The sequence below is a fragment of the Erythrolamprus reginae genome, chromosome Z (assembly GCF_031021105.1).
Source record: "Erythrolamprus reginae isolate rEryReg1 chromosome Z, rEryReg1.hap1, whole genome shotgun sequence".
In the NCBI taxonomy this organism is placed as follows: Eukaryota; Metazoa; Chordata; class Lepidosauria; order Squamata; family Dipsadidae; genus Erythrolamprus; species Erythrolamprus reginae.
This window is the reverse complement of record NC_091963.1, coordinates 69,774,337-69,788,398: the sequence shown is the minus strand read 5'-3', so window position 1 is coordinate 69,788,398 and position 14,062 is coordinate 69,774,337. Positions and strand designations below refer to the sequence as shown.

Genomic DNA, 14,062 nt, shown 5'->3' with positions numbered 1-14,062 from the left:
TTTTCTTTATTTTTCACTCCAATCACATATACAAAGTAAAGTACCATCAATATTGAATTACATTACAATGAATCATTTTTAAAATTTTGGTATACATAATCCATCCATTTACATTTGACATCTGGACAAAATAAAATCAAATTTCTTAAATGATATCGAATGATATTAAAAAGCTGTTAGCTAATACATTTTTTAGCCTGTTCCTAATCTTTTTTTTTAAAAAAATAGAATCTTTATTGAAAATAAATGGGAGAGGAGATACAGAAAGCAAAAGGACTAGGTAAATATTAGTACAAATGTAAATGAATTTACAGTATGCAGTTATAAAATAAAATACACTTACATGAAGGAAAATAAAGACGAAAAGCTAAAGAGAAAGAAAGAAAAAGAGAGAAAAGGGGGGGAAGAAAAGAAGAAAAAATTAAAAATAAAAAAAGAAGGAAAGAAGAAATAAGTTCATATATGAGTTCATCAAATGTTCCTAATCTTACTCACATCTAATTAATTATTTATTAATTATTTTATTTATTATTTGGATTTGTATGCCGCCCCTCTCCGAAAACTCGGGGCGGCATACAAATCCAAATAATAAATAAAATAATAAATAAATAATTAATTAGATGTGAGAAAACTCGGGGCGGCCATAGTGCTTCAATTTTCTCCATATATCCTTAATATCAACTTTTAGGTATATTTCATATCCTTTTATAATAAATGCCCTTTAAAAGAAAACAAGAAAATAAAGCAAAAATTTCTAATTACATCCAGCACTTCGTAATTTAAATCTAACCATTACTAAGAAAAAAAATATATCAATTTCGAGGAAGTCCAAATAATGTGTCACAAATGTCGCCATGAACCAAATTAACAAACCCAATTAATAATTCCTTTTAATAGGTAAATAAAAAAATTAAAAGAAATTTAAAAAGGGAAGAGAAGGGGGGGAAGAAGAACCAAGAGGGGAAAAAAGAGAAAAGAGAAAGAGAAAAATATCTTGCTCCTTTTTTTTCATACATTCCTTATAGAATCCAATAGTCATCATACCCTATGGCAGTGTTTTTCAAATGTTCCACAAGGGCCAACCAGGGGTTCCGCGATTTAATAAAAAGGCAAGGAAAGGAAGGTCCCCCCTTAATCCCGCCTGCTTTTGCAGCAGGGCAGCCTCTTCCTCCATCTCATGTCCAGCAGATCAATCATGCTCAGCAGCAGCAGCCGCCAAGCAGGAGTGGCAGCGGTGGTGGCATTGGTGCCTACAGCAGCAGCAGCAGCCCTCTAGCCCCTCGCTGCAGCAGTGGGGCCAAAGCACGGGCTGCAACGGCAGGAGGAGGAGGCAGGAGCAATTGCCTCTCCAGCATCTCCGACATGGAGCTTCCCAGTCCAGGGCCGAGGCATGCCAGATGACTCAAGGTTCTCTCCCGCTCCTCCTTATGCCTCCTTCCTGTGCCTGCGCCACTGTGCTCGGCCAACTGGCCAACTCGTTGTCTCCCTTTTCCCTGCACAGGGCACTGTAAGAGAGAGTGCCCTACTACTCCCCTCATGCTTGGGGCCTGAGAGGACAGGAGGAGTGGAATGTGTCCACTCTGGCTTTGCCTTCACTCTGACCCTCCCACCAGCCCCCACAGCCAACAAAAAATGGGGAGGGAAAGCAGAAGGAATGGAGCGAACAGCCTCCGTTTAATGCCCTGCTCAGGCCCGGCACTCCCGGCGAGGGTACGTGCCACAGCTTCTCTCTCTGTCCCTCTCTCTCTCTGCTATTCCACAGCCACGGACCCCCATGCAGTAGCAGCACTTGCTGATTCTGCCTCCATCCTCTAAGGCAAGGTTCGACAAACCCAGGCGCCTGGTCGCCAGTGGCGCCTAGAAAATGTTGTCTGGCGCCTAGAGCCGCCTGGGCAGGGCGCTGCGGTGCCTCTGACCTCTCCGCTCCTGCCCGATGCCGGGGTTTCTGGCGCTCTCCTGCTGGGTCCCAAAGAAGGCAGGCAGGAAGGAGAGCTCCATTCTTCGCGCCTTTTTCCCGCCTTCCTTCTTTGGAGCCCAGCAGGAGAGCGCCAGAAACCGCGGCATCGAGCAGGAACCGGGAGGTCGGAGGCACCGGCACGGCAGCGCCCGCCCAGCTGAAGGTTCCCTGTCGTCATCGGCAAGTGTCCTTTGGGGCCCGGCGGGAGGGCACTGGCGGTGGGAGCGGGGGGGGGGGGCCGCGGCTGCAGCGGCACAGGCAGTCACGGGGAGATGGCGGGGGGAGCGGGGGGCGGCTAAAGCGGCCCCGGGCACCGTTCCCTGTACGCTTTTCCAGGGGCGCGCAGGGAGCCGCGGCCACCCGCCCGCCTACCGGATTTCCCTCCGCGCGGCTGGGGAGGTGGATTCGCCGCCCCCGCCAGCCCGATCTCCCTCCAGTGGCTGGTGACGTAGTTCTACCGCCCTCGCCAGCCTGATCTCCCTCCGTGGGGGGGTGGGGGGCGACGAACCGACGACCGGGGGCTGTCCGTCCGTGTTGGGTGGTGCAGGGCAGGCACAGGCAGCCCCAGGGGAGAACAAGGGAGGGAGAGAAAGGAAAGAGAGAGTAAGGGGGGGAGAGAAAATTGAATGAAGGAGGGAGAGAAAGAAAGAGTAAGAAGTAGAAAGGATAGAGAAAAAGGAAGAGAAAGGGAGGGAGAGAAAGGAAAGAGGGAGGAAGGGGGGGAGAGAAAATTGAATGAAGGAGGGAGAGAAAGAAAGAGTAAGAAGTAGAAAGGATAGAGAAAAAGGAAGAGAAAGGGAGGGAGAGAAAGGAAAGAGAGAGAAGGAGAGAGAGAAAATTGAATGAAGGAGGGAGAGAAAGAAAGAGTAAGAAGTAGAAAGGATAGAGAAAAAGGAAGAGAAAGGGAGGGGGAGAAAGGAAAGAGGGAGGAAGGGGGAGAGAAAGAAGATATGAAGGAGGGAGAAAAAGAAAGAGAGATAGGAAGGAAAGAGGGAGAGAAAGGAATGAGAGAGAAAGGGAGGGAGAGAAAGGGAATGAAAGAGGGAGAAGGGGTGAGAGATAGAAAGGATAGACAGAAAGGGAGAGAAAGGAAAGAGAGAAAGGGAGGGAGAGGAAGGAAAGAGATGAGAGAGGAAGGAGGAGACAGAGGGGGTGAAAGCGATGTCAGGTGGAGACTCGGCAAAAAACCAAGTTTGCTTAAAAAAAATTCTGGCTCCTAAATTTTTTGGCTGGCTCCTAGATTCTGAACAACTTTGTCGACCCCTGCTCTAAGGCTTCATTACTATTACTATTAGTCATTCCTATTACCGATCTCCCACTATGACTGTAACTTGTTGCTTGTATCCTTATGATTTATATTGATTGCTTTTTGATTGCTTATTTGACCACTGTGACAATCATTAAGTGTGGTACCTCATGATTGTTGACAAATGTATATTTTTAAATGTAAACTGAGAGCATATACACCAAAGACAAATTCCTTGCGTGTCCAAACACACTTGGCCAATAAAAGAATTCTATTTCAGCTTCAGGATGTACAGCTTAATGCAGTGCTTTTCAGCCAAGGTTCCATCAGAAATGTGACGACATCGAAGAATTCCCCGGAAGAAAATAGGTTAAAAAACACTGCCCTACGGGATTTTATGGTTCAAAAGTAAACCAATAAAATCCTCCAACCTACTCTAATTTCCAGTGAAAATCCAGTGAAATGCTAAACTCATCATTTCCTTCTCCATTTATATCACTGAAAACCCAGTGGAATCATCCTGCCCTGCTCTAATTATATCACTGTAAGCCCAGTGGAATCATTGTGCCCCATTCTAAAAAAGTCACTGTAAACCCAGTGGAATCATCGTACCCTGTTCTAATTATATCACTGTAAACCCAGTTGAGTCATCATGCACTATATATATAGAATATATTACAAGGCAGAAGCTGCAGAATCAAATCCCAGTAAGGGTATGGCTAGCTGATGAGGCCAGAACAAGGCCGAAATAATACTAGCCTAGTCTCCCTTAATTTTAAAATTCAGCAAAAACATGTGACACGCGCGCGCGCGCACACACACACATACTCTAAACTCAGTAAGATCCTCCTGCCTGGTCCTTTTTATAAAACAATAAACCCTTTAAAAAAACCTCATACCTTAATCTAATTTAAACTACTGTAATCTCAATAAAAATGTTATTCCTTCTCCAAATTAGAATAGATTATAATTTATAAAATAAAGATTTATAAAAAGTTATAAATAGATCATAATCCGTATATCTTGCTTAAATTCTGTACTTCCATAAATTCTATAATCAATATTTCACATTATCATTATTTCCTTTTCTTTGAAAAATAAAAATCATCAAAATCATTTTCTATTTCCATAACTGTACATCATAATTTATCCACCTATGTAATTTCCATAATCTTTGCTTAACCTTGATAAAACCCTCTTAGCTATAAAATTCATTCTCATTATTATTTTCCCTTTCCCTTCCTCTCATCCACCCCTCCTCCAAATATTTAATACAATAGCAATATTAATCATCCCCAATAAGCATGACCATTTTCTATTTTCAATATTCTACTATTTCATTGTTCCAAAATTTACCCACGAAAATGATATTACAAATGTTAAAGTATCTTAAACATTATTACATATACAACTTGATTAACATCTTTCAATTTAATTAATTCCCCTTCCATCTAACCATTCCTATCTCCTAGCCTAAATTTATTCTCTTTCCCAATATAATTTCCTTATAATAAATTCCAATTAAAATTAAAATTCCTCATTTAATTCCCTTACACCAATACATCATTTTACATAAGTTTATTCTTATAAATTTATAACTTTATCATAGTTTCAATCTTCTTTAATGATACTTGTGCCATCCAAGTTTTCCATTTCCATATTCCTTAATCCATATTGCCAAGATGTGTCTCTAATCTGTTTCTGGTAAAGTCATTCCATATATCCTCAAACTTTTCAATGATTAATTTGTTCTTTTGCCAGTTCATGAAACCATATCTCAGTCAGTCAATTCACATGTCTTTTCTCTCAGAAATTCATTTGTTCCAAACCAAAGCTGACAACATCTTTTCTTCCCAGGGGTGAACACATAACAAACACATTCCATCGTCCTAATCAAAACAGATAAGGTACCATCTGTTGCAAATATAAATTATAGGTCTCCTTGCAATGACTCCTCCAACCAGAAGATGGTAGTCAATTAACACAGTTAATAATTCTCTTCATTTAAAGCAAAGGAAAATAACTTCATTGGAAGAAAAAAAAATACCCTAATAATCCAAATAAAATCCAAATTTAAACTCTTTAAAGCTCTTCAGAAAAAAATCCAATTTTGGGCAATTTGCTATACTTTTGAAGCTTTCACTATTCGCCCCATCACTGAACAGCTGCTTCCGTTTCCATTTCCGGCATTTTCAGTTTCCGTTGGTAAAAAAATCAGTTTTGAGCCTCTTTTTGGCAATCCTCACTCACCAGCACATCACTTGATCGTTCTTCACCTCGCCAGGACTTAGAAACGTCCTCTTTCCAGATGTTACCACTCTTCTTCAATCCCTGCATTGCGTTGTCTCTGAGGCTAGTATTAGCCTGGCTGACTTTGCACCATCGCCGGTGTGAAACTAGGCTGATACATTTGGTGCAGTATGCTGACCGCAGACTCCCAGTAGCATCCCCTGCATCACGTCCCCTTCAGGGCGGATTGGGTCTGGTTCAACAGAACCAGAACCCCCAGACGGCGGGGTTCAGAGTCTCCCCTTGAATGAGGGGGAACTCCGTGCTGCCACAGCCATTTGTCCCCGCCCTTTCTCCAGCTGGCAGGTTCATATAGTTTTGACCTCTTCCAGACTAATCCTTATCTCATCGTCAAGATCTCTTTGTTGTCACTGAACCAGGGATCATTAGGCAGGGCTGCCTTCGGAGTTGTTGTCCATTTGTCCTGGCTAGGAGTACTTGGTTATCTAGCTTGGTCCCAGATGATGACTGGGGTTGTTGTTTCCCCTGGTGAAGGAGGAATGACAGAATGGAGTTCTTACTCTCTTTTACTGTCATAGTGTGGTTTTCTCAACAAAGTGTCAGCCAATAAGTTCTTTCCAGTTGGGATGTGCTTCAGTTTGAATTTGAATCTTCTGAAGTATTGTGCCCAGTCTATTTGTTTGGTGATAGTTTCCTGGGGATTTTCAAGGCTTTGAGGTTCTTATGATCTGTCCATATCTCAAATAGTACCTTGCCTTCCTCTCTAAGAATTGCCTCCAAGTGAGCAGTGCCCAATGAACTTCATAGGATTCTTTTTCCAAAATGGTCCTTCTCCTCTCAATGGCTTTGAGCTTCTTCGAGGAATACATGCATGGTAGGAGTTGGCCCCTTTCATCTCTCTGCAACAGTACTGCTACTGCCACATCGCTAGCATCAGACTGAATTATGAACTGCCATTAATGGTCAGGGTGTTGCAGGATCAGTTCTTGGGCAAAGAGTCACTTCAATCTTTCAAATGTTTTTTGGCATTCCATTGTTTACCCAATCGGCTGGCTAGGCTTTGGCTTTGTGGGTAATGGGCCTGTCTTTAGCAGCTCAGTCAGTGGCAGTGCAACCTCTGCAAGCACATGGATGAACTGTTAATAGAAGTTTGCGAAGCCCAAAAAGCTTTAAAGTTGCTTCCGAGTGTGTGGGGGCTGCCAATCTAGCACTTTTCCTGGATCCATCTTTATCCCCTCGCTGGAGATGCGGTATATTCCAAGGTACTCTAGGGAGGTGTCAAGCCGAAGCCATTGTTGACTTGAAGACTTTGGCCTGCCACTTTATGCTATATAATATATTTTTGCTGTGGGAACTTGGAAGGGGATGTTGCATGAGAGATGTAGCCATAACAAGTTCCTTCTAGATTCTCAAGGTAATTCTTTGTTCAGTATCTGCCCGGAAACTGATGGGAATAGCGGACACGTTGGCAAAAGATGACTTGTCAACGTGATGAATTTGTGGGTGCAGAAGCAAGGTAATTAACTTTAAACTGGGTGGAGAAACCATTATGACTTTAGATTCAGGTTTCTCACAGATATGCTAACATATCTCTATTAATAAATTGGAAATTTGAGGAAATCCATGCCTCGGACTCTGATTTAGTTTTGGATGCTATTTGGAGCCCTGATAGGAGGTTTTGTGGAACTCACATTTGGAAAGTTTTGTGTATGGTTTGATGACCAGAAGTTTTTCTAAGACTTATCGCATTAGCTTCACATGCTCTTCTAGGGTCTCACTAAAGATGAGAATGTCATCCAAATAAACAAGCATCCATTTGTATAGATGGGGATGGAGCACCTTGTTGATGAATTGCATGAAGATCCCTGAAATCCCAGAGTCCACCCAGTTGAAAGTTCAAGCCCTTGTCACCACACACCCAAGTCCATAGGTTGACCAATCTTCATATGCCAACTTGGCAAACTCCCATCTCCTTCCATACAGATGCAGGAATGCAAAGACAAAGGATGACCTTGACAACCTAGAAGAAATTAGTTATGGCTACATGCAGATATCCTTCATACAATTACCCTCCCAAATTCCTACAGCAAAGAATACATTTTAAAATAGCATAAAGCACAAAGACCCCAACTAAAATGGCTTTGGCCTGACAGTTGACCTTTAGCAATGACATACAGAGTTTTTTTGTGTATTCCTAATGTGGACCTCCAGGTCTTCCACAAGTAGAGTCACGACCACTGTAACTGAGTTCATCCACTGGTTGCTAATCCCCATTTTATTTTTTCTTCCACTTTTTCCAGTATAGTACCTACTCCAGGGAGCTAAATCTTTGCTAAATATGTTGAAAGTAAAATAATCTGAAAATAATAACAATAACAATGCTTTTATGTCATTGTATGTCATGTACAACAAATGATTTATGTCTCCATTGAGAATTTTGGACTCATTTGTTTGATGACCATTAGTTTGGTTTTTTGGTTGTCCACAGTAGTCTCCGGATTCTTCCAACATCAAACTTCAAAAATTTCAATATTCTTCCTCTTATTTATTTTTTTAAAAGTAATTTTTACTGAAAAATTAAGTGATAAGAATACAAACTAAAAGAGCAGAAAAAACAAAAATGAAATAAAAAATCTAAAAGTGCAAGAAGGAAAAAAGTAAATGAAAGTAGAAAATATAAAAGATATAAAAATAAAAGAAGTAGCTTCCAATATTCTTTGCAGTTAAGTAAAATTATATTTTAACCTTTCTTTTTTTTAAAGTTACATCATGATTTTTCCCCTTTTTTCTTTTATTCCACTTTTCCCAGAATTACACCTTCTCTCTGCATAATGTGTCCAAACTAGAATATAACAAAAATGTTGGAAATGGTTTTCCAATTCTTCACAGCAGTTAAATAAAATTACATTTTATTTTAACATTTATTTTTAAAAGTTGCATCATGTCTCTCTTCTTCCTACAATCTATCTTGACTAATAATCAAAACTATAAATAACAAGTTTTTTCCCCATTTTCCTGAAAGAGAATAAGGTGTTTCCAGAGACCAATAAAGGTTGAAATTGTCTTTTCACTAACCAAAGAACTCAGTTTATCCATTTTAGCAAGTTCTATCAATTTCAACAACATCCATCTTTTTCTGCTTCTTCAAAGTTCAGGTTTTGCTGCTACAGGGAACACATTTGTTATTTTTGTAGGTATAAACATACAGTTAGTTGATAATGAGTTGTTCCTTTGGTATTCCCAAAAGACAGAAGCTTTCTATCATTTTGATACTTTTACTATCAATTTTCAAACTGCTTGCTGTACCTGTTATTAGTTTGATTCTCTTTGTAGTTATTTTTAATCACATTTTAAACATTATTATTATGTCTTGCAAATCATTTGCATTTTCAGTTTTTAGAATAATGTCAGCAACATAGCAGTGGTTATTCTTTAACTTTAAATCCACACCCATCTTTCAATCCATCCACTTTTAATATATATTCAGCATATAGGCTGAATAAATAAATGGTATAAATTCTTTGCCAAGCTGGAGCATTTTGCTTTACCATGTTCTGTTTATACTGTGGCTTCTTGACTTGTGTACATATTTCATATGAGCACAATTAAATATTCTGGGGTTCCCATTTTTCTAAGTATATCAATAGAATCAAAGGCCTTCCCATAGCAATTTCTTTTTTGGATTTGATGCTGGAAGGGACACAGGAAATATTTGCTTTGTTGATAAATATTTGCCAAAAGTGAAAGTGTTTGAATTAACATTTGGTAAACTCCTTAAAACCCAAATCTGCCATCAGGCATGGGGAAACTGAAATAACTTCCCCAGGCCTATATTGTATGTATGATGTGTTGTATGCATGTTTTTAAATTATGGGTTTTTACTTTAAATTATTAGATTTGTAATACATTTGTATTACATTGTTTTGCCACTATTGTTGTGAACCGCCCCGAGTCTACGGAGAGGGACGGCATACAAATTTAATAAATAATAATAATAATAATAATAATAATAATAATAACATCATTTAGGCTCTATCCACTTTATTATATGAAAGTGAAAGTTATGTATGTAAGAATATACATGGAAGTATAAGAAATGGAGTGGAAATGGCTTATTAAAGAAGTGAACATTATAAATAAAAGTTGAATGAAATATGGATTGCACACAAAATGTACAAGGTGGTTTACCCCAAAAAATGAATTAGAATGAATGAATGAAAAAGAAAACAAGAAATTTATGGAATTGAAGAGATGTTGAAAGAGAGAAAAGGAAATATATGAATCAGGGTGCAAATGAGGTGGAAACAAGGATGATCTGCAAAGACATAATGTAATGTAAAGATATATTGAACGGTATTGTCAAAACTAGACTAGTAATTATAGAAGCCCCTTATTTTATCTTCTGCCTTTTATTCACTTCTTCTTTATCTGTATCTATACACACTTACGCAAAAGTAAATACTATATAAGTATGCCTTCTTGTAAAATAAAACTGAACAATCTCATTTTCCACTTTATCTACAACAGCATTCTTTCCCCGTCATCCTTTCTATTCTTGAAGGCTACAAAAAAGCAAAGTTTGGGCGGGGAAAGCGAGAATCCCCTATTCAAAATTATTTTCTTTTTGTCAAACATCTCAAAAGTATTTCGATAAAACCTTGCCCCACCCTATGAATGGTATTTTGTGTAATTCCCCATTTACAGGCACCAAAAGCAATTATAAACTTCAAGGGGGTCCCCTGGCAGTTTGATCTTCACACCCACACTATGACTGGGAGGACTCAGAAGTAAGCGCCACTAACCCTACAGCCTACGCTCACGCGGGAAGTTCCATCGAACTCAATTCCTCTCGCCTATTCCAAGAAGACAGGCGGAGATCGGGCTGCGGGTACACTTGACTAAGCCGGAGTTCCCTCTGCAGTCGGTCCTTCCCTCCGTCCTTGCTTTTCCGCTTCAGATTCTACGATTCCCCCCACCCCAGGCCTCTCACCGCGCAGCCAATCTTGCCACACGCCGAATTCGTGGGCCAAGCGGTCCTGCTTCGCTTGCTTCTGAGAGTCACTTTTAGTCCCTTTCCTGCCTGGTCCTCCCCTCTTCATTGCGTGAGGAGAGGCCCCACCGGGAAGCTGCCCTCCCAGCGACTGTTGCAGGCCGCGGAGTAAGAAGACCGCGGCGGTTGGTTCGCTAACGGCGTCTTGGCTGGCGCTGCGATCGAGCTCTGTGTCCCAACTCCGGTCCCGATACTTCTCTTCCTGAGGTGGGAGGTGCGTAGGAGAAGGAGGAGTTCGCCTGCCGCGGCTGTTGCCCCTGCTACTGGCGAGATTGAGAGGCGGCGACTCTTTGCCACCTCCTCGCCTAGGCCGGCCTTTTCTTCTCATTGCCCCGAAGTAGGGGACAGGTAGCCAGGCACCAAAAGGGCAGATGACAGGAAACGAAGATGGAATAGTTTACCGATGCTGGGCTTCGGACTCAACCGAATGGGATGAGTCGCTCCTCCCCCGCCGAAAGCAGTTGCCGTAGACGAGGGAATATAAAGGGCGAGAGAAGGCAGGGCGCGCGCCAGCAACTGCCACTAGGAGCACGCGCCTAGACCTCTCTGTGGTGATGGTGCTTTTACGCATTTCTTTTGTTCCTTTTCAGCTACAGTTGCGTCCCAAACTATTCCTTGATTTGCAAAACGAATAAGTCGATTCTGGTGCATGTATGCACGGCGAGAGCTCTTTCCTGTATAGAGTAAAGAGCACCCCTCCTAATTTTTATTTATTTATTTATTTATTTTGTCAATACATAATGTAGGTTTCAGGATATAATCATAGTAAAATACATCAATAAAAGAATAGAAGATAAGGCATTAGGAATAATATGGAAGAAATAATCATTGGGAATAATAGAGTTTATATACATGGAGCTAGTAGAAACATAAGAGAGACATTAGGACGGGACGGAAGGCACGCTGGTACACTTACTGACCTCTTAGGAATCTGGAGAGGTCAACTGGATAAAGTTTTGGTGGTTAGAGGATGACACTACAGAGTGGTAAATTTTGGGCTAAGAGTGTTTTCCTCAAGATATACCATCCTTTGGAGCCTTATGGGGTCATTTAGCAATTTCAGAACCAGGGCAGCCATCAGGAATTTTGGGGCCCCATACAGCCTAAGTGTCTGCCCCCCCCCCCCGGCCATTTTTAAACTACATTATTTTGCGACATACCAATTATATATTAAATTTACCTTTCAAAAAAAAATGTAAACCCTGCCACTACAAAAGGTACACTTGTTTGACAGATTAATAATATGTTAATAACACAGAAAATATATTCAAGTGACATCAACATATTACATACATATAAATAAATAACCAGAACAGTGCAAATACACCAAATTAACAAAATATTATTAATTTTGCCATCAACAATATTAAAAGCAGCAATAAGATGGCACAAAGGATAAAGACAAAATACTCCTGCATCACACTAGAAAAATATTTGTTTTCACAATAATACCAATAAATAACAGGTAACCAGAAGATAAATTGTACGCAATAATTTTTAAAACTATACGTAAACTCCACCATAGGTGTAAAAAGCATAGTGCAAGAAAAAAGAATAGAAAGAGGAGGGAAGAGCAAAAAAAACCTTCCCTCTTCTCATTAACCTCTCCACCTATCTCCTTATAGCATTTTCCAAAGTTTGCAAAATTTTAAAATTGCTTTATAAAAAAGAACATACCCTCATGTATCATCAAATCCATATTATGAAGCAAATGTGCAAAAAATCCAAGATTTTTTCTCATACATGTACCTGCTATTGAGTTCCATAACTTAATATATTTAAGCTTTTAAATGTGTAATGTTTAATGTCTCTTAACAAATAGCATGTCCGTGGCTCTAAGAGCGACACCTTTTTTTCCTCTTTATTCTTTCTTCTTCTTTTCCTAGGATGTTATCATATCTATTAAACATACGGTGAGATATTACTGTGTATGCATTTAACATAATTTAGAATCTAAAAAGTAAAATAACAAACTCCCGCTTCAGTTCTTCTCTGTCCAAGTCTCAAAATATGATGTAGTTGTTTGTTTTTTTGAAAAGCCCTTAGTAGCTCTACCCAGCTTCTCTTTTGCATATTCAAATCTTTCCACTTACCACAATGCTTGCTTCTCGAATCTAGGATGGTGTTTGCTTCTCAAATCTAAAATGGCGAGACGGCTCCAAAAAACATGTCAATTCCAAAGCAATACATCTTTTCCTCACACTTAGAAGGGAACAATTTCGAAAAAAATCTAACACCATAATCAAAATGTATACCAAATTAGGTCTGATCCAAACTTCATTTTTAACAGCTATGAAGCTCTTCAGGCAGAATAGAGAAAATTAGGCATTTTTGCTGATCTGTGCTCTTGCCTGGCCCCGATCGTAACAATTTTGCAACTGAATCCAATTAGCTTTCTTAGCACGCAGATGTTACCGGTCTTCTTCCATCGCCGGGCCCCCCTAATTTTTCAATTTGGCCGGGGCCCTGATGCCAGTACCGGTAATACTGCCCTATTGGCGGCCCTGTTCAGAACAAATTGGCTGCTTTGGCAAAAAGCAATTGTTTATAAAACATTCATATAGCAGGAAGCCTTCCCCTTGTAGCCTAACTTTGCCTTCCTTCCAGTTTCCTATTCCTCACTGTATCTTAGCATGTTAGCTCCCTTTTTTATTTCAAAGGAAAAATACCTGAAAATGGTTGGGAAGTCAGGGAACTTGGTCCTAAGGGACATGAATTTAACAGATTGCCACTATGCAGGTGCCAACTGGGACACCTTATTTTTTAAAAAGGCATTTTGAATACAGTTAGTCCTTTACTTCATTTAATATCTGTTCAAAGTTACAATGACACTGAAAAAAAAGATTTTGACTGTTTTTCACACTTAGGACCATTGCAGCTTCCCTATGGTCATGTGATCAAAATCTAGACCCTTGGCAACTGATTGATTTATGACTTGCACTGTCCCAGGTTTATGTGATCCACCTTTTATAATCAGTTAAGCAATGTGGAAGTCAGAGTCACTTAACCATGTTACTAATTTAACAAGTGGTTCACTTAACTGGCAAGAAAAATCATGAAATATGGTAACTTAACAAATATTTCAGTTAGCAAGAAAATTTTAAGCTTAATTATATTCATGTCAAGGACTACCTGTACTGATCTACTTACCAATGTGGAAAGACAAGTTATCAGTGGTAAAACAAAATAAGTGGTTCTTCCTGTAGGTCTCTGAGGAAGATCATAGAGCAGGAGTGTCAAATTATAGGATGGGTGTCAAATCAATTTCATTTTTTCATTTTTTTTCTCCACAGTTTCCATATATAAATATATATATATATATATACTGTGTATATATATATATATATAATTTTATTTATTTATTTATTATTTAGATTTGTATGCCGCCCCTCTCCGAAGACTCGGGGCGGCTCACAACACGTGGAACAAATCATAAATAATCTGACAAATTTAAAAGATTTAAAGATTTAAAAAAGACCCCATATATATATATATATATATATATAATTATTATTATTATTATTATGTCAGTACAACACAGCAAACGAGATCACTATGC

General features: G+C 39.7%; 1 protein-coding gene across 2 annotated transcripts in view; it reads right to left on the bottom strand.

The window, feature by feature from the left end:
- Positions 1–10,958, bottom strand: part of DPY19L1 (dpy-19 like C-mannosyltransferase 1) — a 344,645-nt gene extending 333,687 nt beyond the window's left edge. The window contains exon 1 of one of the 2 annotated variants that reach the window (XR_011556928.1): positions 10,444–10,858. Coding sequence is in view for 1 of the 2 variants with exons in the window: in XM_070729287.1 (XP_070585388.1) it covers positions 10,444–10,831 (388 nt within the window). In the remaining variant the exon portion in view is untranslated. Of the gene's footprint in view, positions 1–10,443 lie in introns of both variants that reach the window. The other variant, XM_070729287.1, reaches the window with a different exon arrangement.
- Between the last annotated feature and the right edge of the window lie 3,104 nt (positions 10,959–14,062).